This window comes from Sander lucioperca, chromosome 23, assembly GCF_008315115.2.
Source record: "Sander lucioperca isolate FBNREF2018 chromosome 23, SLUC_FBN_1.2, whole genome shotgun sequence".
Lineage (NCBI taxonomy): Eukaryota > Metazoa > Chordata > Actinopteri > Perciformes > Percidae > Sander > Sander lucioperca.
In genome coordinates, this window is record NC_050195.1 from 15,355,630 (window position 1) to 15,381,853 (window position 26,224).

Sequence of the window (26,224 nt, forward strand, 5' to 3'; positions counted from 1 at the left end):
GTTTTCTGTAGAGCTTTGGTGTACAGTGACGTATCACATTTTACCCCAGGAACCGCCCCCCTTTACTCCACGTAGCCTCCAGCATAGAGATCAGGTTCCGCATCCTCCCCTCTGCTGAGATGCAAGACTGTAGGCGACAATTGGGGGGATGACCTCAGAGAGAAGGCAGAGGGAGGGGCAGGCAGCGGTGGTGATGGGGTGAGCAGTGGTAGACTGAGGTGTGACAGAAGGAGAGGAAAGTGAGAAGAGAGTAGTTGTCGGTCTGCCAACACTATCCACTGCCAGACCGAGGTAAGCTCTGCATGTGTGTGTGTGGCTGGCTTTTGAGTGTTGTAAAGTATCAGCATGACTAATTGATGCTGGGCAGATGTCAGTCACTTGCTAATGTGTCTGTAAGCCTACACAAAGAAAACATCAGATCAGTTTTTTTTAGGGTGGAGTGGAAGTCAGGTTCAGTACCGGGTGTGGTGGGGGTAAAGGCTCTGTCACAGCCAGTGCAGAAGAACGAGGAATATTCTGTCTTGGAAAAGAGAAAGATTAGCCTTGGTGGTGTGCAATATATGTGTGTTCATTCGAACTGTATGTATGTGGGTGTATGTATGTGTGAACTCAGTGGAGCCCTGCTGGGACAATAGCCAACTGTTCCCGGGGCCCTGACACACCAGCGTGACTGCAGCACCCACGTCCACATTCCCTCCGTGCTGGGTGTGGGTGGCGTCTCCAGGCCGTCAGGAGGAAACACTGGCTCTGTGGAGCCTTAGGATGCCGGGGCAACAGTTGAAAGGCAGAGAGAGAAAGAAGAGAGAGACAAAGGTGTGGAAGATGGAAACCTCGGTCAAAGACTCATCTGAAGGTATCCTGTGTGTGTTTGTGTCATTTATAGCAAGTGTTGTTTCTAGTAGGAGAAAAGCCAGTAATAATAATAGTAGGTTTATTGTGAAGTCATAGTTTCTTAAAATGGCACTTTTTTGTGCTCCTGAAGGACAACAGCGATGTCCAAGGTAAATTTCCCATTGGGACAATGAAGTATTATCATATCTTAATTCAAATGGCCACTCGAGGTCTACAGCAGTTAAACATAAACATAAACATATTGGCATATCTGGCATTTGAACAAACAAGTGATGCTGTCATATTTCCTGAGAAGACACAGGTGTCATAAATGAATATATTGTATTAACATTCCATAACACCAAACTGAGGGTTGTTTTTCTGGCTGTGTGGTCATTCAATTTGACTTGTTATTCACTGAGCTGTCAATGCACCATGGTGTAGTGATTAAACTGAGGAGATTTACTTATTATTACTTTAAGCATTCATCCAGTTCAGTTTGCCTTTTGGTGTTGGTGCTGAACTACAACTGACTGTGTACTCCGAGACCAGAGAGTGTGTTTGTGTGTAGAAGGGTTTACTTTACAAGCTCATGTGTGTTTGGGTTGTCTTAACTCCGTCTGGGACTTACACAGCCCTCTGAGGTCACACTCGGTTCATCTTCAAGGGCCGTACCACTGCAATTTTCCATGAATGGTTTCTCCGTGCAAGAAAGTAGACTTCTGTTTACCAAATGCTGTCATTGGCTATAAACAGAGTGCTGGGCAGATGGATTAACTGTTGTTTGTCGAGAAATAGTTCCGATCTGATGCATCTGTGAATGATCAGAGCAGCTGAAAGGATCCGATAATGTGACATATTTCATTTGTTTCACACACCTGGTTGTCCTGCTGACTACTTTTCCCAGTTGCTGCTGTTGAGTCTTCTTCCAATGTAGTCAGGAATAATCAGAAATATATGTTCCATTTGGAAGTATGTCTTTGCTGGCCCAGGGGTCTCCTGAAGCAGCAGACACTGGTACTGGGGGGCCAGAAGGGCTGCGGCGACGGTGATCACCAATACAAAAACCCAGGTGTGGGAGGAATTAAGGGAGTTATTGTCGAAGAACTTTCGGTTGGCCTTGAATTGGATGACAACCCAATTTGTGTTCATTAGCAAAAGAATATAATTTCAGCGTTATTTTCATAATGCAACCGCAAACTCACTGCACAAGAAATGCCATTTGCCATTGTAGGAACTTATCAACCTTCAAGCTGGGGTTTCTCAAAACCTGAACTAAGCCTTGTGAGGCTTTGGTACGAGGTTCTTCTTGCTTTTACTACTGTGTTTTCAATACCGCAACATTTTAAATATACATTATTAGTATAGATTAACATGTATTTCCAAGTATTCCTGAAAACAATACTCGCATGTCCCTATGTGAACTACAATAGTTGCTGGTAATCATCCCTTCTCTCTATTGTTGCTGCGAAGAGTTGCCTTCCAGAAGCAATTTTAATGTAGGTGTTGGGGGACGAAGTCCACTGTCATGTATAAAAATGCGCACTTAAGTTCGGCTCAAGCCAATATGAGGCTCCAGCAGTCTGAGTCTTGAGTCTTTGGGGGCAATGATATTTTTTGTTCTAAATGTCCTCCTAATGTTTCCATGGACACTGTTTCCTTGCTGTGTAGCAGTAGAAAAAACTAACACAAAGGAGGGATTTTGATCGGCTTTATATAAGCCGTTACCTTAAAATATGCCCGGATTGGCTCTTATACTTCAAATCATGAAACAATATAGAAATGCAGTGAATGGCAAAAAATGCCCCACTGTGTTATCTGAAACTCTTCAGTATGCATGTTGGTACAGACCAGCGGTGAAGTAAGAACTTCTATTTTCCATTTAAGTGAGTTGTTGGTTCTTTAGAGCATCTTGGTTTTTGTGAGTCAGCTTGGTGCTCAGGCAGAAGTGCAGGGTCCACCTGCTACAGGGAATAATAACATGGACCATGGGCATGCGTGGATAACTGTGGTAAAGAGTCGTAGTGCTGGGCCTCAATCAGCCACTCCACTATCTGCTAGAAAGGGAGCTCTGCTAAGCCTTTAAGCTTCTTAGAACACTCACCTCTAATTAATTATCAGAAAATAATACTGGCCACTCTGTGAATGGAGCACGTCTGGATAAACCAATGGTTGGAGTTCTTTTGGTTTGAGGTGGGGTCAGGGTTAGGTGGATAAGTTCATATGTTACTGTTTTAACTGATGCTTCTCTCATCAGAATGGGCCAATCACCTGGGCCACATGGAATCTGCGGACGCGGATTTTCCGCATTTAAAAAACATTTAAAAAACGAACTCAGAATGTTAACTCATCTCCACTACAAGCAGAAAAACTGTCTGCAAAATTCCGCAGATTTTCATTCTGGTTAAAAAAAAAAAAAACTTTTGGGCCTAGTCATTACCATGGTCATCACTGATATGTACACTAATGATATACAGTACATGAACTTGTTGGAGCAATGGCCCAATTTGAACCACATCCTAAATTTACTTTTTTGTCCCTTTGTCTGAAATGTGAGGGATAAATAGCAGAGCTGCAAAGGTTTGTCTCTGTACATTTTCATTGTACAAATGATGATTTGTGTTGGGGACAGTAATCGTTGGTTTAATTTAAACCAGGGCTGTAGCCAAGTCCACCTTCGTCGAGTCCAAGACAAGACCAAGACTAGTCAAGACCGAGTCCAAAGAGGTTCAAGTCCAAGTACCTGATGATTGAGGCATATGACGCAGCCCGGCGTATACCAGGCGACCAATCTCGATGCCTGTTCTAGATGGGTTTTGAATTAAACCAATACCTGTTTTCTGAATGAGCATGCTTCATCAATGGTTTTGTTTTGAAGTTACTTTAGAACAAAAGCATACAGTGCTGGATTCGGTCGAGACCAACTTTAACATTTGACGAGTCCAATGGCTGAGTCCACGACAAGTCCGAGACAATAGAAAAATGTATGAGTCACAGACGGACTCAAGTACTACAGCCCTAATTTAAACTCACTGCTGTTAACTAAGACCAACATGTCTGGCAAGAAACATATGGCATTTTTCTATTACATGGTACCCGCTCAACTCACCTCGACTCTACTCGTCTTTTTTGGTTTTCCATTATGAAAAATAGTCCCTGGTACCTGCCAACAGGTACTTTTTTTAGTATCACCTCTGTCGAGGTTCCAAGCGAGCTGAGGCGATACCAAAACGTGAAAACCTGCAGACTACTGATTGGTCAGATAGAATCGTCACTAATCATTGCGTCATCATTGCTAGCGACAGACGGGGGGGAGGGGGGGGGGTGTCCTGAGCAAACCCGCCATTTTTAAATGGTTTAGCCAGCGGTGTTTCTTCTGAAACTAAATTTGTCTTCTGCTTCCCGTCGGCCGTGTACCTGGTTTGCCTGCATCATGAAGTTTAAATTATAAACCAATTCCATGTTACACCTTCTTATTCCAGCTTATTATCACTAGTTAACTTATGTTCAGAATGCATGGTCAATACACTTCATTTATATGAAATTATACCTACATTTTGAGTAAAAAAAAAACTATTTCGCAGTTTTAACTCTTGGTGCTTCTTTTTGGACAATTTTGACGCTTTTTGCGCTTTGTTGGATGGTTTCAATGCACATACTTACCTTCTGGCCTCTGGTTTGCCTGTTTGTAAAGCAAAACATATAAATGATCACCTAATTCTGTGCTAAATCTAGGCTTCTGGCCAACTTAATTCAGTTATTTTTGAGCATTGTTTGGTTAAAAGAAACCCAAATTACTGATTTAAATACTTTGAAAACGGGTCAAATTTGACCCGAGGACAACAGGATGGTTAAGTAAAATAAGTTGTTTTATTGCTTCTCAGTTCATTCTTGACCTTAACCAACAGCAGTTGACAAAACATATTTCACTCAAAGTTCACTGAGATCCAGAACAAGTAACACCCTACTTGAGAGGACATAGTGTCAACTTATGCTTTTGTTTTACTCTTCTTCTATCATTGGATAAGATGGATATCTCCAGATGCTCTTAAAATGTGGCCCACAGTTTTAACTGTAATTAATCCCTACTATGCCACTATCTTTCCTGGTTTAATTTGAAGTTAGAAGTCTACTAATGGAATGTTTTCTTTAACACTAGAAGTGCCGGAATTCCATAACTACTAGAACTGCCATGATGGTCATTTTGACCGCCAGATTCCAAACTCTATAATCTCTCATGATAAATACCTAATTGCTATATTGTATTTTGTATTGTGTTAGGATATCTTTAGAAAAACGTAATAACACCGAAATGTATATTTTAACGAGTTTAATTATACATTTGAGTAGTAATAGTGTTTCAATAATTCATATCATGGCATAGTAAACCGTAATTATTACATTCATATCCCGAAAAAAAAATGGTGTGGAAATTCATTTAACTTATAAAAACTCATAACAGCCAAATAACAATTAAAAGTATCTTATTTGAACATTTAGCTATAACCTGACCTGGCAATGCCTCCATTTTGGCGTCTGCTGCGGTACACAGCGCTGCTCGGACTGTGCGCCACTGCCCTTTTTTCCTCCATAAACTCCGCTCTCAGCTCCTCTGCCAGTTGCTGCATGAACTTCCTCTGGGACATTTTTACTGCTGGTGCACTCCTTGGAGAGGATGTGTGTAATGATTCCAGCCAGTTCGAGGATGTATAAAGTTATATGAACATGTAAACAGCCACCGGCCATCTGTGTTCCGCGCCTTTCACAGAGCGAGCGCCAGGTGTATGCCTTCTGATTCAGAACTGAGTCCATCGGTGATGCCCACACTTATTACTTGAGACCGCTAGTTACGTTTCTCTGACAGAGACTATGGTAGTTACTAAGCAACCAAGATGCATCTTCAACCGCACGAAAAATTAAAAACAATACCGCGAAAATCCGAGTGGTCAATATGACCGTGTATGGCCGAAATAGGTAAAAGTGATTGTATTTTCTTTGCCTTTTGTGTAATGTATATAAAAACAATTTTAAATTAAAATACAGACTATTTTAGGAAAAGTCAGGCAGCAGCAGGATTGTATTTTTTTATTCAGCAAAGTTATTATACATATAAATTTCAAAACGGTCAAAATGACCGTCATGGCCGTTCTAGTGTTAATTCAAAATCTTGCAGGATTTACAGTGTGTTCGATGATATTAACAATCCTTTATTTTAGACCACAAAGAGAAGATTTTACGTATGCTTGGGGAAGGACAAAAGTAAGTGATTGAATGCCATCAAAAACACTGTATGAACAAGTATGGCAGTTTGATGGACAATTTAAATGTATAGGTCTTGTGGTCTTGTGCAGACCATGCTACTGTTTATCCTCATGAACAGCAACATGCTTATTTATTTATTACTTTTTCAAAAAAAATGAAAAGTTTTGAATGAATTCCAGCATACATATTTTGGTAATATCACTGCCATGACCCAGATCATGTAGTAACACAAGTACACAGCCTATGAAGTAAACTATGCCTCTTTGTTATCATAAAACATTCTTTTGTTTTTCTAAAACTAACATACAACTGACAAAGCCATCAGCAGCCATAGCCCTTAGGACCTTAGCTAATGTTGGCAATTAATTGCGGTTAAACAAAGAAACGGCGATTAAAAATATTGCAAGTGGACAATTATGTAATATTTGTTACAGGCATACATTCAACCCATGGTGCTATTTGTTTTCCTAATGTGAAATACGGTTGTGTAATAAGGTTACGTGTCCTTGAGAGGGAGTTGTCATGCACGCTGCACTGCCCAAAGTTGCAGCACTGTATTTATAGCAGGGCTTCTTAATGTCTTCCCTTGTTATTGAGACACAGAGATCACTGTGTACCTGCTGTTTGAGGTTGGATTAAGTCCTTGCTGCTGTAGAAGGACTGCATCTTGAACATGCAGTGAAAAGGGAAGTTGTGCTTCTTTCTGTGCGCACAGTTATCTGGCTCCAAGGCTTTATGTAAAGGCCAGTCACTGCAGGTAGATGGGCGGGCGGGGGTGGGGTGGGGGGGAGGAAGGGGGTCATCTGTCGTTTTAAGACTCGGAGATCTTAGCTGGCAAGATTGACGATCATGGAAGATAAATACAAAGACAAAGGAAGAAGAGTGCAGAGGGAAGCTCCAGGCATGTAGTATCAGGAAAGACGAGACCCTGCGACGTGTATGAACTGTATGGTTATGTATGTGGGACGCCATGGGAACGGTGCTGAGCTGGTTTGCTGCTCGCCTATGTGCTCTGGTGCTGAGCTGGTTTGCTGCTCGCCTATGTGCTCTGGTGCTGGATACAGCTGATGCATTCAAGCGCTGGAGAGTAAGTAAGAATGACATTGTAGGTTTTTATCAAAGGATTGTGCATGTACCAGAGACACTTTGAACTATATGTATAAGTAGCAACAATATGGATATATCTTCTTGTTTGTTTTGACCCGTGTACTTATTAGGTCAAAATTGTAATTGTAAAAGCTTTTTGCAATAAATCTTTGGTTCCAACTGACTATGTTGTTACTGTAATTAAATTAGTGCGATATCTGTAGGTGGGCTCTAAAATGGTTCATGATGCTTAACATAACAACTTAACAAGCAGTTAATAGGCAACTGTTGTTTCCCACCTTAGAAGTCCATACTCTACTCCATGACTCTGTACTAGGGCTGTTGGAACAAATTTGTATTATTTTTAATTTATTTATTTTATTATTTTGTCAAATATAGTTTGAATATTAAAAATGTGTTGAATATATAATATATTAAAATAGGGGTTGGCTAACGTCAGCGAATCTCAACCTTCTCGCCTTGGCCTACCAGCATGTGAAAACAAAATGCTTTTGTCACATCTGATGAACAATCAAGTTAGCGTAGTAAGCAACACAAGGCATTGTGGGATTTTAGGGCACAGAGCTACAGTAGAGACTGAGTAGTAGAGATGGAGTGACAGATTGCAGTTGGGAATCAACAGATGGATGGGGAATACTTTTTTAACATGAAATACAAATCTTCCAGCTGACGGAGGACTCCACTTTCTTAGTAAAATACAAACTTGACTTAAACTAATGCTGCTAATGGTAGATGTGGAAGCATTAAATAAACCCTCACTGGTTAAACAGTATGGTATCTATCTATCTATCTATCTATCTATCTATCTATCTATCTATTTACTCCATCCATCCATCCATCCATCCATCCGTCCATCTATCTTGACAGTTTAGCAGTTCTTAGTCATCTGATGCCATAGGAACTTGTCACTCAGAGGGTCAAGGCAAAGCAGCTGTTTCCACATATTTGTCCTAAAACAATATAATTCACTTTTGAAAAATGAAAAAAAAAAAAGAATAACCACAGTAACTAAAATATAATTTATAATTCATATTTCCTTACACAAAATGAGTGGAGTCAGGATAATTCAAATTCTAATTTGACTTTAAAACAAACAAATTTGCCTTACTAATGACTGAAATTATTTATTTGCTAACTTTGATAGAGGGATGTTTGAACAGTTTATACTACTGGAAGTTACTTCAGACAGATGGGTACTTTTAAATATTGTATATCTTTAGGACTAGCTCACCCTCTTTTTCTTTACTGTCTCCACAGCCCCAGGAAGCCCTTGAACACCCCCCCCACCTCTCTGAAGGATTAGGCTTAGAGGAGGGGGATTTGGGTGCTGACTCCCCAGAATGGCACGAGAGAGGCACAGGAGGGGGGGACAGATCTGATGACTATTTTGACTCCCGCTCTTGGCACCGGGACACCCTGTCAGATTTTGGTCTGGACAGGAAGGACTCTCTGCTGGGACTAGACGGAGCCTACCTTGGTCGGCGAACAACCGGCAGCACTTTCTGCACTGGGCAGAGAAAAGCCCGACGTAGAGAGTCAGTGACAGCCAAGGACAACCACAGAGATACCACAGAGACTTATGTTGGACGATTTGGATGTAGCAGGAGGAGGAAAAGCCCAGAGAACCATGTGGACCCTAATATTCCCTCGAAGCTCAGCACTAGAGACCTGCGCGCAGTTCAGATTCGACCCCGTCCAAGTACAGAGGAACTAAAACGGGACTCGCGCCAAGAACAGTCCGGTTTACAGGCTGTTTGCACAGAAACTCAAGTCAAGGGCAGCACGGAGCCATACAGTTTACATGTACAAAGCCAACACAACACAGACACCTTTGACAAGAAGGTAAATAGTCCACCAGACACTCAGGAAGTGACGTTGCATGCACAACCTGCAGAAAGCAACACCAGCAGACTGAATGAATCTACAGACTCAGAAACATGCGTGATACATGTAGATACCACAGAGGACAAGAAGCTACAACAGCGAATCACATGTGAACATAACGCAAGGTTACAGACAGGGAGCACAGATAGAGAAAGTGAAGAGAAGACAGACAGAGTAAGAGTAGAAATCTGTAATGTTCAGGATGTAGAAGTAAAGAATGTTGGACTACTCAGCACTTACTCTGTAGAGTTTAACCCAAGTTTAAATAGATGCAATAGTGACTGTAATGAAAGACATCACAGACAGAGAGAAACTTTAGAACACCAGGATATAATCTATGAAGAAAAAGACATACAGGCTCGAAAAGTGCACAAGGACAGAAGGGACTTGTGCAAGAGTGTTGGGACATATTGTAATAGATCACATCACAAAATAGAGACTCATTATGAAGACGACACACGTATAGCTAATACACATTTTACTGATCTAATAAATGCACAAACAGCTGACGCTACTCGTACACAAACACCCTCTGAATCTGAGACAAAACATACAGACTCTCAGTTAATTACAGACATTTTTGTAGCAGGTCCAAACATCACAGAACCACATGGCGCAAAGACAAATAGCATATCACGTAACACAAAGTCAGCTAAGCTCAGAGACACACTTGATACGGTCAATATATTGGCACGCAAGGTGGATATTTGCTGTTCACAAACTCTGTGTGAAGAGAGCTCCAACAAAGGACCGTCAGAGACCCACCCTCAGGTTTGTACAATTGAGACAAAGCTCCAGGATAAGACAGGGGTGTCGGGTGTCTGCTTCCAGACGGAGCAGTTTGGGTGTGTTGGTACTACAACAGAGGGGACCACACCACCTGGGAGAGTAAATGAAATATGTTCCTCCATCACGTTTTCCACAGAGACCACATCCTCTTTTCTATTAGATACCTGTTCTACTGTTCCGAAGGTTTCTACATTAGCCTCACCTGTCCCGTTGGCAGACTCGGACAGGAAGGAGCTCACTGAGAGGCAACCAGATCAAACACAACCACAAAGCGCAAGGCAAACATGGCAAGTTCCAGGTCAAACCCAGGGTTTAATCCCTAATCACTTGGATCAGGGGGATGCTACCATAGAAATACTCAATCATAGGCAGTTCCATTCTGTGGACAAGCTTTCAGAGAGGGCCCAGTCAGGCTCTGTAGAACCAGGACCTGACTCAACTCAAATCCAATCTGACACTGGTAAGGATTCTGGGAACCGTTTGCCTCATCGTCAATTCTCAAATAATCTGCTTTTTTCTGGCAACCAAGGAGCAGAGGATACATCCCCTTTGTTATCAGAGGAGGGAGGAGGAGGGAGGAGGAGGGGAGGATCACCCTGCTCTCTTCTCCAGAAAAAACAGGAACAGGAGGTGGAGGGCAGTCATGTTTATCATCACCAGGAAGAAATTGTGGAAGCAGTAAGCAAATTCAATCTCTTACAGTCACAACTTGGCACAACAGAGATTTCTGAGCGCATAGAGCTCGTAGTTCCAAAAGAAATTGCCAGTGATCCAGATGCCTACTTTACTCAGGATGTACCTAGTAGGATAGGAAAAACATCCCCCTGTCCTGCTGCTGCTGAGTCCATTCAGGACAGTAGCAGAGAACACCCAGGCATAGCTCAAAGGGCCATTTCTCTGACAAACGTGCAATCTGCTGTCAGCACAATTTCTAGTAATTGTAAGCAAGTTCAGCTGGTCCTAAAGTTCCCTGAGCCTCCATGTAGCCTGAACACCCATTTTTCTCTGCTCTCAGACTCCAACAATAACACCAAGGCCAGTATAAACGGGGTGGGAAGAGGGGAGGGTTTAGGGTGTTTCTCACAGGAAGCCCAGAGCAACTACGAACGTAATGAAAGTATCATTTGTCCTGTGTTTGAACCATCAACAAATGTGACCTCTGACCCCTTGGAAGATGTAGACAAGCCCCAGGAACATTCTGAGTTGTTCCTGTCTTCACTGGACCACGGTGCCAACTGCAGCAGTGAGGACACTGAATCTGTGCTAGGGGAAAACAGTGATAGCCACAGCCATTTAAGCCTTGCTCATGCAGACGAGCTAGAAGTACTGAAGACAGAGAAGATTATTAAGGATAAAACTGTTGTAAGTCTAAGGTTCAACTGCTCTGACCCAGAAAGAAATGAAGGCCTTCAATCTTTACTGTCACGTTCAGAGAGCAGAGGCCTATTAATAGACAGTGAATTTAAAGCAAGAGAAGGGCACTATTGTAGCCGACCAGAGGATCACAGCTTACCTAACAGAAGAAGAGGCAACTTATCCGAATTATTTGAGGAATATACACTGGCTGAAGAGTGTAGAGACCCCACGGAGGTCAGATTGACAGCTCCACAGCAGGAGGTGAGGGTAGTAAGGTACTCGCACCCTGATGTTAGCCTCAACCTGCTTGCTGTCAGTAGTTTAGAGCCAATTTTGGAGACTGAGCATTCACTGGAAAATTATGGCACAACAGAGGATGATTTAAAAATAGAAACAAAGATAGAATATGAGGTCATGAGGCCTGCTGAGGATGTTGGGGGGGATATAGCAAACCTTTCAGGGGACATCTCCAGCCCCAAGAGTCCACACCACCAGCCTGAACAGGAAGAAGAATCTCTGACAACTGCTGAGTTAGAACCTGAGGTCAACCCAGCAACACCTGTTCTATATGGTAGTGACGAAAAGCACTCTAGACCTACGATTGTTGCCTATGATGCTGTTTCTTATACCTCAGCTAGCAGCAACTGCGATGAGTTGGACGATCCTCACTTTGATATTTCTGCCAGAAATGCCAACCTTGACAAAATAACCAAGAGAAGCAAAACAAAAGGCACCCAGACTGGAAATAAAGGCTCTAAGTTTTCTGTCTTTGCTAAAATGCCTTCTTTTAGGAAGGCTAAGGGCTCAAAGGGTTCCAAAAGTGAGGAATGCCCCCAGGAATCATCAGATGGGGGAGGTGAGGGCCTTCTGTCTGGGGAAGGGCAACAGAGGGACAACTCAGACGATGAGGTTTTTGTCAAAGGTGACATCCTGAACCAAACCGTTCACCAAGCATTGTCCTCATTGCATTGCGAGATAGAAGAAGAGGACTGTGGCTTTTACCCCTCGACTCCCGACACTCGCCATGTCCATCAGCTAGTCAGCCAAGGGAGTAGTGGGGAGGGTAACAGGGGACCCAGCCCAGAAAACCCCCTCCTCAGGCAAGTCCAGTCACCTAATGTGCAGACCTACAAGAGGAGCAAGAGCAACGACAGTTTAAATATCCGCATGCGCTTTGCACAAGCACACAAGTCCATTTCCAGCCTGTTTGAGTCCCGGTCAATGGATAAGGAGAATGAGGAGCAGGCCACTGTGGGCATTGATGTGGATTCTGCTGCAGCCAAACAATCCTGGAGGAAGCTAAAAAGGGCCAAGGAGGCTGAGCTGCTGAAAAGAACTCATTCATTGCCAGATGAGGAATGTAGCAACACAGCTTCTGGCCGGGGCTGTGGAGATTTAACGTCCTCTCCACCGCTGGACAGTCTCAGCAGTCCAGGGTCACCATCCTCCTTTAGAGCCCTTTGCCACACTGATCCCATCACCAAGCGGGGAGTTCCACAAGGGAGTGGAAAGGAAAACCCCCATGGGTGTAAATCTGAGGGCCAGAGAAGAAAATGTTCACCAAATGGTGTACCTACCACACTGTGTGTGTCTGGCCTACCTCCATTTTTAGACTTTGCAGTCCCACAGCCCAATCGCACCAGTCCTGTTTCACCTTTAAGTTCCTGCTCAGTAGCCACCCTTACTCATCAGCTTTCACCATCCTGCACCAGGTCTCACCCAGTGGCCAGCGAGGGTTTGACTAAGAGCCCCCTACGGCCAATGAGCCCTAAACCTAACAGTCCTAGGCCAGCGGCCCAGCGTAAAATCTTTTGCTACCCTCACTCAGCAAGGACCAGTACTGTCTGCCCTATCCTTCTGGGCCAGTCGGTCAGCGTGGAGGGATTAACGGACCCCCCCGAGAGACCTAAGACCCTGAAACCCTCAGCTAGCCCTCTGGGTCTCAGCCTCAGCCCTCTGGATGCAGCCGAAGGCAGAATAGACAGCCAGTCACACATCAGCCTGTATGCCATTGGCTCTATCAACGAATTAGAGGTAAGAAAAGTCTGTTTGTCACGCACAGGGACATGAGTAATGTCTTTATACTAAAATTATAATCTTTAATAAGTACAAATGTTTTACTGGGTTCTTATTAAAATGTGTGCACGTGTAAATGTTGTAAATGCACTAGCATTTTGTAGGTCAAATATCACTATAAAGCTATAAAACGGGCCTTGTTCAGGCCTCAATTAAGAATGCAATGGGGTTCCAGCTCCCTGGGAAAAGTGTTTCATCCCCACCTCCAACTGACACACACTAACTCTGGCTTGCAATGAATAGGGGGTAAAAAACAGCACCAGTTAATCTCTTGCTCTGCAGATGATGGTGTGTGTGTGTGTGTGTGTGTGTGTGTGTGTGTGTGTGTGTGTGTGTGTCAGGGTGGTTGCCAGTGTATCTATATCTGTCAGTATCTGGGTTGGGACAGAGAACAAGTCCCTCTTTCTCTGTGGCTCTCTGTGAACCAGATGAAGAGGAGAGAAAACAGCAGAGTCAACTCTTTCTCCCTCTCGGCCCCCAGCAGTGTGGTAGATTTCCATTCTGGGAGTTAGCTGGTTACCATCATCCCCACCTCCCTGCCAGTTCCTACAATAGTCCTGTGATACATAGCCAGAGAAGGATTACTTGAGGACCAGCCCCCCCTTGTGGCATCCTCCTACTTGATGTTCAATTCGATAAAAAAAAATGTCCCACTGCCTTGCAATGTGATCTGGCAAAAAATACTTGTATTACTTTTGAGTGATTTTGACAATAACTCAGTTATTTTTTTTTTTTAAGTTTTCCAAATGTTTAGATCTCAACACACTTTATAGAGACATCAAAAGGGCAGAGACTGCTTTGTGTCTCTACATAAAGCTTAGGTTCCCTCCAGTGTTACACAGTTAATGAGAACAGCTGACTAGTGACATAACTGAGCAGCTAATGTAAATTATGTGTATGTTTTGTCATGCCTTTGACACTTTCACTGATACTTCTCCACTTTAAAAATACCTGAACGACTCCTCAAACAGACATTCAAAAAATGCATACATTTTCACTGTTGATGTAGGCAGTGGCACAGTGAAATCAAGGAGAAATTCAAGTGGTGGTACAAAAGAGCAGGAGAGTTCACTTCACTAAGCACGCCATGTCTCATGCATGTATCTCAGAGTCAGTGTGATTTGACACAAAACAGAAGTGAATCTGTTCCATTTTTCCATTTCATTCTTTTACATATTTGTCCATTTCATTGTTTTAAAAAAAAACTAATAACTTATTTTTCCAGTACATTTGCTCTGTATATTTTATTTGATTAAAATTGTAGAACCATATGGAACTGGCTAGTTTGTAATCTGGGCAATACAAATTGCTACTGGAATAAATGAAGGAAAAAAAGGCAGTGGAAGAAGTTTATGGGGAAAAACACTGCATATTGGAAGAGAGTCATGAAACTAGATTCTCAATTATTTCATTTAATTTCATTGTGTACACTGCCACAGGTCTGAACCTTGCTGTGTGAGCAAAATTGTAAAATACACACAATGACAACCTAATAGCCAAGACTCTGAATCTGGGTGTTGGGGTTGACTAACCAGCTGTGTTCAGTGAATGGAAGCACCTGTAGTACAAGATCCATCCTTGCGATTATTTTTGACTGATATTGCGATTGCGATATGATTCACGATATTGAAGGGAATGATCATTTTTGTATCATTATTCTAATTTTCATTGAAAAATATATATATATATATATATATATAAAAAAATGATTGAAGTGTGATTTTTTTGTGAGGGTCTGTACCAAACAGATTTTTTCTTTAGTCTGTAGGATGGAATTTGTAGGCTGGGACGTCTCTGCAGCACCACGATACTTTATTTTAGAATGGTATGACACATATTTTGCCTTTAACAAATGTTGCACCCCAATGCGATTTGGATATTGCACTATTTAAAAAAAATTGCGATTAATTGTGCAGCCCTAATACAAACTAGGACTGCATGATATGACGAAAATATGCAATATGCGATAACATTGAGTATCGCGATAACGATATTACTTGTGATAAATAAACAGATATTAAAGTGTACTCTGTTCTGCTGCTTTCAGTGTTCTGGTAAAATACAACAGACTGCTTGTTGAATTTAAAACCAAAGAAAGAATATCATTTCCAACTTTCTTTTATTGAGCAAATTGAACATTGAATTGAATATAAAAGGCAGCACTAAAAAAGAACGACCGTTAAATCTTAAAGTGCAGTTTTCTACTTTCAACTAACACAAAAAATAATTTGCAATATGTCGCAGTCTTTGCAATATGTTTACTACGAAAGTTGATATTGCGTTAAAGGTGCTGTCGGTAGGATTGCGAAGATCCAGGACTTAGCCAAAAAATTTGAACATCAACAACAGTCCCCCTCAGTCCCTCCCCCCTTTCTGCCAAAAACGGTCTCCTAAGCCCCTCCTCCCACAAGGGAGAATTAATGCGTGTGCATGAGCAGTGATTGACAAGCAGTTAGACACCCCTGGCCCTGATTGGTGCATCTGAACAGGGAGCGGTGGATTGTTGCTCATCGCACTACAGGCTGTAGGTGGTGCCAGAAGAGCTGGATTTATTTTTTTTTAATTACCTGCTTCATGTAGTTTTACTGGAACATAGGGTCAGTTTCAGCAAATATGACAGAAAGTTATATATATATATATATATATATATATATATATATATATATATATATATATATATATATATATATATATATTGTGCAGCCCTTATACAAATACAAATACATTCCCGTTAAAAGTAGCCACAGTTGTGCACTGTACCTGGGGGACAAAAAGGGGGTGGAATTGGTATAGAAAAGGTGACTGTGACTAACCAATTAACTGTTCACTCAAAAGGGTACACAGACAGAGGGCCGACCCGCCAGCCAGTCCAGAACAAGAAGGCTGTTGGGGGTGAAGTGCGAGGGGAAGGCCTCTGTGGTTCTCGCTGGGCTGAGGTCTGGCTGCTGGGTGGACGCGGGCTGCGATGGATGTGGCCAGCAGCGAAGGCCAAAGTTTTCAGATGACCTCTGGATTGAAGAGCAAAAGAAAAACAAACGCAAACTGGCCAGAGCCATCAGGGGGAGCCTGGGCCAACTCAACACACCGTTATCTGAAGACATGGACAAAGTAAGATGTGGCCACAGCGCCATGATCCACCAAAGCAAAAGATCCAAAACCTTGGAAGTCTTTGTGATACTCATCTTCTCCCTTCTCTGCCTCGCTTCTGAGTTTCCGTTCTTCCTGGACAGTCTGTTTTCTCTCTGGTGGCTTCTGACAGGTTTTTCTTGGATATGAAGCCTGTCATCACTTCACTTTCTGTTTCAGGCATGGCCTCCTTAATTTCCACTCTTCTGCACCAATCATTCATGCATGCCCATTCACCTTGTATTGTTTTCTTTTCAGTCGTATAGATTGAGTGATTGTTGTTTTACTGGGTTCATGTCTAGTTCATCATTAGCAGACAAATGAATGTCTGTGATAATATCAGTGATTTGAAAAAAAAAAAAAAAATCCCCTTTTATTCCCACAGACTGATGCTGGAGTCACCTTGGGGCCCATTGAAGCCTTCCGGGGGATGCCCCTCAAATCCCACTGCTTTTCTCAGAGCACCCCCATCGGTCTTGACTGCCTGGGCTGGAGAAGACACATCTACTGCTGTAAGTACCCACTCCGGTTAAGTCTCCTGCACTTATTCAGATTCACCTGGGGTTGTTGAATGGTTCCAATGGCTGTTGGAGCATTTGAGCCTGTGATTTTTTGGGTTACTAGATACTCAACCAAAATATTGTGGGTGTGTTTGTTTGTTTGTTTGTTTGTGTGTGTGTGTGTATGTGTGTGTGTGTGTCTGTGTCCAATCCAATCCACCATTTTAACAGGAGGAGGTGAGTGAACTGTCTCATGTAACAGTTTATTTTATCATGTTTCTCTATTGCAACTACACAGGCTGAAAGTCATTATTACATTGGTACATATTGGTGTGTCCAGGTCTGTACATTACTATGTTCAATGATGCACATCATGTGCATCCTCTTTCTGGAATACCACAGTATTGCTGATCAATGTTTATCTTGATGAGCCTAATTTAATGTCCGTGAATCGATGTTGAATTTGTGCAGGGTGTAACTGAAACTGAGTCACTAGTTTACATGTTGCATGTGCTGTAACCACAAACACATTGCACTAAATGGATATGCACACATTTTATTGCTTAAAACTGCTGCTAGCAACACAAGAAAACCTCAGTGAACTGTGCTGCCTCATAGCGTTTTGGTTGAGGCTGGCATTAGCACAGAACCAGTGCAGTTCCTTATTTCCCCTGCTGGCTGCAGTAAGTTCTCACTGTACTGCAACATTGACAACGTCCCTCTTACCATACACATGCATACAAACTACTACTATGCCATCAGATTCTTCTCTCTTCAGGGGAGACAGGGAATTTTAAATTTGCGCTCTTTTAATTTTTTTTTTTTGTGGTGCTGTTGTGACAGAGAGAGGGAAAGAGACTTCTACATTATCAGACTTGCTAAAATGAAAGAAACATTTAAGCCAATCTCACTGAAACACATCAGCCCTGTAAATTATGTGAGCTTTGTTTCAAATTCTTCAATATGGTCTATTATCTTGCCCGATTTTAGTACCACTACTGAAACTATATTGTTTGATACCTGGGTATGAACACATTGTTTTAGGAAGAAAGTATTTTTAATTCAACACAAAAGCTGAACACATGGCTGTTTAATATTGTCTTACCAGCCAAACAAGAACTTTGCCTTAATAACTACCAAATGTAACATTTACATACATGTCTTGCCAAATATAACAAGACAAGAAACCTAACCTATAAGGGACCGTTCGGTATTTATGGAATGGACCACTGGAGGAAAATAGGGGAGGGTCATGTCTTTTTATTTTCTGCTGAGGGGAGGGTCATCCAACATTTTTTAGTCTGGGTGGGGGGGTCACCCAACTTTTTTATTCATGAAAAGAGCAAAATTTCAAAGGGGCTTGTTTAGTGCATATTTATCCATGTAGCTCTCAGTCCCGGCCCCCTAGCAGATGGTCTGACCGCATACGAGGAGTTTGCTGGGGGGGGGGGCAGGAGGAGCACTGCTCCCTGGTGGCTCAAACGGGTAATTGCATTGTTTAAAAAATTTGTGGAATAATTACATCTGGCATGACCAGATATTAAATAAATATCTTAAATAACACAAAACAACTAAATGGTGATAGGTAATACATCTGATTTCATATACTGCTTTAGTAAAAAAAATATTACCTGGCTGACGATGGGAGCAGCAGAACGCAAAAAACGAAAATTACTGTTGCACTAGTCTGGACATCTTGCCGTGCCAACCTTGCAATAAAGGTTTCCTAAATGCCATGTATATACATGTGATGTCAGCTTACTAATTGATTGCAGGTTTTGTTTAAACGGTGAAGTGGAGAGGCCTCGTTCACCTGTTTGGAGCTGGCTGGTGAATGTGACGCTCGTATCGGCCTTGCTGGATACACCGTATCATTTACCTTTTTGTGGATCTACTGATCGCTGTGGATTACTTTTTTTCCATGTCATTGGATTACGGCAAAATGCGGATCTTTTTTCTCAACGTGTCTTAACGTTTTATTGTTGACTGCGCTTGGTTTCTGCGTTTGGAGAGGCATCTCAACAGACTGTAGGTCCAACACTGATTGTTCACCGTTACATTTTAGTTGAATTTAAGCGTCTGTCTATTGCGTTCCAAAACAGCCGTGCCGCGATTGGATTTCATAAGGGCGAATTGTTAAATTGTTACAATGTAACTTAAAAACTTTAAAAATAAACATATATGTTTTGGAATATAATGTTCAGCTTCGGCGGCTTTACCTATGTGCTAAAATATACAATGACGATAGTGACAAGTCCATAGCAACCAGTGTTGAATTGGTTATATCCCAGCGTCCTTTGCTGAATGGTCTCAATGTTTTATTGTTTTATTTCATATGAATACTAGTTTACTAGAGGAGTAACTTAGTATTTGAAGTAATGCAGTAATGCATGAAGTGTGCATTTAGTTTCAATGCTTAGGCTACTGTGTTTCCACAACAATGTCAGTGAGTAAATCTACTGAAATGGCCACCACACCATAACAGAGGAGTGGGATGTGTAAGATGAGAATGCAGAGGTTAACTCCTGTACGTCATGGCTGTAAAAGTCAAATGGTATCTGTACTTCTTTGCTAAGTGCAAACTTGCACGCGAGGGGAGGGTCATTCCTTTTTTTCAAATCGTTTTGGAGGGTCATAGGAAAATTATTAATGACGAGGGGAGGGCCACGTCTTTTTAGGTTAGAGGCCACAAAACTCCTCCAGTGGCCCCTTAATAAAATAACAAACAGTCCCAAAGTGCAAATTTCAACACACTCATTTAGCTCTCGTTATTCCCCCTGCCTTTTACATACTATGGTTTTACATTAAACTGATTAGCATACCTCTTTTTCACTTAACTGCTGCTGTCCAATCAGATGTGTTGTTTTGAGCCTAAAACTCTTTTCTTTGAACTAATGTCCTTCATTTTTGCTTAAGTAAAAAGCTCTAAAGGTCTGTCAGTGTTATAAGATTATTTCAACAACTTCTACTTTAGATCACTTTTTTTTAAGCAGTAAGCAAAGTATTGAGCCAAAAGTGATCTCCGTGCACTCTAAGTGTTTTTAGCTCCAGTAGAAGAACTAATCTTTGTTTAAACTAACACGCCCAAACCAAAATATCTCATCAACATTCTGATATACTGGACATAATCTGGATATAATCCGCCTGTTGCTGGTAGATGCCATGGTAACGTATGTAGCTTAGTCTCGGAGACCGAGACGTCGTGACCAATAAGACCCAATCAGGAGGAGAAACATTTGCGTCAGAGTCGGTGTTACCAAAGGTCTCCGTTTGCGGCCGTTGAGACTGCAGCACGACACCGCAGATTCCAAACCAAAACGGGTCAGAAGGGTTTCCAAATGTCTCCGGTTCAGGGGCTCTGAAACACCAAAGCAGGGGGAATGAAAGGGGGAAACACCAGAGCAGGGGGAATGAGAGGGGGAAACACCAGAGCAGGGGGAATGAGAGGGGGAAACACCAGAGCAGGGGGAATGAGAGGGGGAAATGCCAGAGCAGGGGGAATGAGAGGGGGGAACACCAAAGCAGGGGGGAATGAGAGGGGGAAATGCCAGAGCAGGGGGAATGAGAGGGGAAAAGTAGAAAAATATATTTGTTTTTAAACCAAAACTTAGCAATGTAAATGTAGCCTCTGAAAAGACGCTGGAGTTCCAGGCCAGATGACAAACGATCAAAGAAAAACCCTCTTTGGAAAAGCCCAGATTTAAGCTATCATGATAATACTATCTGAAATCTAGAAGGCCTACAATCGCAAGGAAGACTTCCTCCAAATGGTGCATTTCTCCATTTCTAAAAAAGAAAAAGAAAAAATGAAGTCTCTTCACTATATTGATCTTGAGGTATTGAATATGACATCAAACGTGATGTTAACGTCATCAACGCCAGACTGCTAAATACTAGAAGGCCTTAGCTTTGGTGTACCTAATAAACTGGTAACTAAGTCCCCTGGGTGCAGAAGTGGGGACGGATGAGCTATCATGTCAAAGTGTCTGTACACCTCTCACTGCTCTCACAGGGAGCTCAGTGCTCTTGCTGCAGATGTCATCAGTGGAATTAAATTCGTTGGACTAAATTGAATTGTCAGCCGAATCACGAGACCGCTGCAGTGCTACCTCACTGAATGGGAAGTAGCACTGCATGGGACCGCACACACAAAGCCACTTTAATCTTTTTACACGGGGCTATGCTTTATCATTCTGAACCCCAGCAGAGCAGAGTTAATCTGTACAGTGATACATCTCTTTTTCTCATGTAATCATCTCTACGGTGGTTTCATTAGGCTGAAATCCAACACCACTAATAGTAATGGTGGCTCGACCTTAAGAAGTCAGACAGTCAGCTGTTAGCCTGAGGTGCTCGGCTTTAGATTTGCTTGTTCATTGACCATGATTCAACCATGACAGAGCTTTGGGCAACACTGGCTTTGGACTGCATATTAAATATGGCACTGATAAAGGTGTCTAGAAGGAATTTAAATGTATGCAATGTCAAATATTTTATTAAAGCTTTAGTGCGTAACTCTTTGATATTAATGAACGTCTGTTACATTCAAGCCATTACCAAATGAGTTGCTACAAAGCTAATTAAGACTATCAGCTCCACACAACTCTCTCTGGATTTCTCAGTAGGACTATGTTCAGAAGATTGTGGCGTCTGGTGACTTTCCCACGCAGAAACTCAAGTGAAGATAATGACCTCTTCTGAAGAGTCCATGTTTTTTTAATCCTCCGTGTCCTCCTTGGTATATCTGCAGTGTGTGTGTGTGTGTGTGTGTGTGTGTGTGTGTGTGTGTGTGTGTGTGTGTGTGTGTGTGTGTGTGTGTGTTAGGGTTGCCCGATATTGACAAAATGTGATATTGCGATATTGAGCATAAGTATTGCGATATTGATATTCATTCCGATATTCTTAAACATATATGAAAACACACAAGTTGAAAACACACCAAAATAGATTAATAGAATATCAAAAGAACAGGTTTTTGTACAACACAAGGGTTTATTTAAACACACGCTTCGCAGTTTGCACTCTCTCTTTCTGTCCTCACGCTTGTCGTTTCTTTCGCTGTCTCTATGTACATCTCACAAAATACACGGAATATTGCATACTTTTCAGTACATTTTTGATATTGATATTGCACAACGTGATATTGCAAAAACGAACAAAATCAGTGATTTCTTTATAATCACATTCTACTATACTGGTATAGTAGCTGGAATACATTGCTATAATAAAAACCCAGCCACTGATTTCAGAAACAGCAACATTGGCCCCAGGCTTTAAAAGGTTGGTGTCAGGTATCAGTTGAACCATAATTATCTCATAATGTTGTATAGATGTTGCATGATGTACCGCCTCTACACAATACATATAACATACCTCGGTCATGGCCATCACAGAGCCAATATGGCTGAAAGTAGCCAGGAATGTAATCTGAAATCAAGGTTGGATGACACACTGAATTCCTTGTTAACATAACCCCTCCCCTACTGTTTATATATACAATGTTACCACTAACGTTTGTTTCCTTCGCCCCTGTGTGAGCGGTGTGACTTTGCTATGTTCCACAAACTCTCTGAGCTCTTTCAGTCTAATAAATACTTAAATAACCAACTCTGTAAAATGCCACAATCAAACAAACTCAAGCAGAATAGCCATCACTTACGTACCTTTTTAGTCTTTCACCCTGAATCGGCAGTACAAAAAAACCTTTTCCTCTCTTACCTCTATTAGGATCTATCTATGCAGATACAATTGTGTTCGAAATAATAGCAGTCCAACATCACTAACCTCATACATACATTTTTTTGTTAGAAGTGATATTTCTACATGGCAAATAATTTCCTAGTAAGTGTTGTAGAGTCATAGAAAACCAACAGACCCAACAGTCATGACATGCATGCTGCTCATTCTGTGTAATTGAATCTGTAATTGAAAGGGGCACGTTCAAAATAATAGCAGTGTTGTGTTCAGTTAGTGAGGTGATTGATTCTGTGAAGAAACAGGTGTCAGTTATGGCCCATATTTAAGGAAGGAAGGAAGCAAATGTTGTGCATGCTGGTTACAGTGCATTTCACACTGAAATGCTCAGCAAAATGGGTCATTCCAGACATTGCTCTGAGGAACAGCGGACTTTGATTAAAAAGTTGATTGGAGAGGGGAAAACATATAAAGAAGTGCAGAAAATTATAGGTTGCTCAGCCAAAATGATTTCAAATGCCTTGAAATGGCATCCAAAGCCTGAACGACGTGGGAAAAAATGGTCAACTACCATTCTAATGGATCGAAGAATAGCCAAAATGGCAAAGGCTCAACCAATGATCAGCTCCAGGAAAATCAAAGAAGACTTAAAGTTACCTGTGAGTACTGTTACGATCAGAAGAAGGCTATGTGAAGCTAAGCTATCAGCTAGAAGCCCCCGCAAAGTCCCATTGCTGAAAAAAACACATGTACTGAATAGGTTGAAATTTGCCAAAAGACACATTGACTGGCCAAAGGAGAAATGGGGCAACATTCTGTGGACTGATGAGAGCAAAATTGTTCTTTTTGGGTCTAGGGGCCGCAGACAGTTTGTCCGATGACCCTCATGCACTGAATTCAAGCCACAGTACACTGTGAAGACAGTAAAGCATGGTGGTGTTATGGGATGTTTCTCATACTGTGGTTTTGGGCCTATTTATCGCATACCAGGGATCATGGATCAGTTTCAATACATCAAAATACTTGAAGAAGTCATGTTGCCTTATGCTGAAGAGGAAATGCCTTTGAAATGGGTCTTTCAACAAGACAATGACCCAAAACACACCAGTAAGCGAGCAAAGATTGATGTTATGGAGTGGCCAGCCCAATCCCCAGACCTCAATCCCATAGAAACTTGTGGGGTGACATCAAAAATGCTGTTTCTGAGGCAAAACCCAGTAATGCAGAGGAATTGTGGAATGTAGTTCAATGGTCCTGGGCTGGAATACCTGTTCACAGGTGCCAGAAGTTGGTTGACTCCATGCAACACAGATGTAAAGCAGTTCTCAGAAATAATGGTTATTAGGGGTGCACCGATCCGATATTAAGATCGGATATCGGCCCCGATATTGACAAAATAGCTGGATCGGGGATCGGAAAAATTAACAGATCCACGGGCCGATCCAGTTTTTTTTTTTTTTTTCCTCCGTCGCAGCACTGGGACCCCTCTTAACTGTTAACTGCGTACCTTTCTCACTCATGGTAGTAACTTTATAACACAACAATTGATAACCCACAACTTACTTAATTTAAAAGGATAAAACACCATAGCACATAACAATTTGTGACTTAAACAGTTTCTAACACTAATAATTTTACATTTATAAATGTAGCTACACCGCCGAACAGCATGTTGGGTAACATTATAGCTGCTAGCTAGCCAGGTAGCATAACAGTCTGTTAAGCTGGGAGAGGCTCTGGTCTACTGCACATTCAAGAACAGAGAAGAAAGTTAGAGGATGAAGAAAGACCGGAGATACACCAGAACAACATATGCTCAAGAGAGGAGCCGTCTGTTGTTGCAAGGTTTTTTGTTTCTAAAAAATCAGACATAATTTAGCCACTGTTGTTGCCCGTCGTTCTAACGTTACGCGGCCGTGCTAACGTTACTGTGCTAACGTTAAAGACATGTCACTTCAAGCATGCAGCAGAGCAACATTATGAACGCAATCCAGCTACGGTCCCGCTACAGACCATTGAGAAAGACGGGTTAAGAGCAATGATTACTGGATTTAAGATGCCTTGCCTCGCTGAAATACGTCCGCCAACATACAAACATTATTCAAACAGCGAAGAAGGCTGACAGCGGAGCTACATTCAGTCGCCCACTACAACCACACTACAACCTAACTTACCTGTGGCCAAGCTAGTGTTTATACAACTAGCTTACAACTATTTTGTTTTGAAAGGGAAACAATGTTAAAGTTGTTTGTATGTGTATTCATTCGATTTGAGTTTATTTTACTACTTTGCAGTTTGCAGAAAAAAAACTAGTTTAGATTCTGTAACTGTTTCATGGATTCTCCTTCATATAATGTTACTGTATAATGTTGATGAGCCAAGCAAACCCTTTAGTAATCAATGCTTTTAGTAAACATGATGACATTAAAATGTTTTTATGATATTCTATGTACTCCTGACAGTAGAATAAGCCATTATAAACCTATATAAAGGCCCATTATTGGGTAGCACTTTATAATAACTATCCATAAGTCATCATTTGTTGAGCATTAGTTAACTATTAATTAATGGTTTGTTCATTATTACTTATTAATTGTTCATACATAGTTCATCATGAGTAAAGTATTTGTTCACACAGTTATAAATGGTTTGTTCATCATAAACAAGCCTATTAGTTAATGGTTTGTTCATCATTATTAATTTATTGTTCTTACATATTTCATCATCAGTAAAGCATTTGTTCACATAGTTATAAATGGTTTGTTCATAGTTAATAGGCCTATCTTGAAAAATATGTTTGTAAGTACATGATTTATACTTAATAAATAATGAAACAACCATTTATAAATGAAATAATTTTCCCATTATAAAACAAGTTGCTAACAATTGCTAAATGCTTTGTTTCTCATTTGTAAAGCATTGCTCCTATGCTAATTCTCATAAAGCATTTGTATACACACTCATAAATGGATTGTTCATAGTAAATAAGGCTCTCAATAATGATGTTTATAAATAGAAGTCTGACACTTAATAAGCATTGCAAAAACCATTGGTGAATTAAATACTTTTCCCTTTATAAACTATCTACAAACTATTAGTAATTTATTTGTTTATCATTTGTAAATCATAGTTCCTACATTCATTCTAATCAGTACAGCATTTGTAAATACAGTTAGTAAATGGTTGGTCCATAGTAAGTAAGCCCATGTAAGATGTTTTTTTAGTTTATTTTTTAATAATTCCTAAATGATGCATTAACCATTTGTAAATGAAGTAATTTTACCATTATCAACTAGTTACTCAGGAACGTAAAAGGTTGTTTAAAACTAGGAAGTTAATGATTAACAGACCATATACAACTACATTTGTTCATGTCTTAAATAAAATGTTATGATTTAGAAAAAGGCCTAAACTACTAGCTGGGGTGTTAACACATCTGTTGCAAATACTTACCAATAATCTAATCCATGACTAATTCAGGAGTTACTGATGATTAGTTAAGTATATTGTGTGAGCCCATCTAAAGTGATTACTTTCTATGCTTTACAAATCATTTATAAATGAGTTGCAAAGGCTACCAGAACCTGGACACACATGTA

General features: G+C 41.2%; 1 protein-coding gene across 2 annotated transcripts in view; it reads left to right on the forward strand.

Annotated features, from left to right (window-relative positions):
• The window catches only part of arhgef4 (Rho guanine nucleotide exchange factor (GEF) 4), a 196,806-nt gene that overhangs the window by 70,300 nt on the left and 100,282 nt on the right, over positions 1-26,224 (forward strand). For both annotated transcript variants that reach the window (XM_031307777.2, XM_031307776.2), the window contains exons 3-5: positions 8,458-13,263; positions 16,141-16,413; positions 16,817-16,943. In XM_031307777.2, the coding sequence (XP_031163637.1) occupies positions 8,458-13,263; positions 16,141-16,413; positions 16,817-16,943 (5,206 nt within the window). The remainder of the gene's footprint in view (positions 1-8,457; positions 13,264-16,140; positions 16,414-16,816; positions 16,944-26,224) is intronic.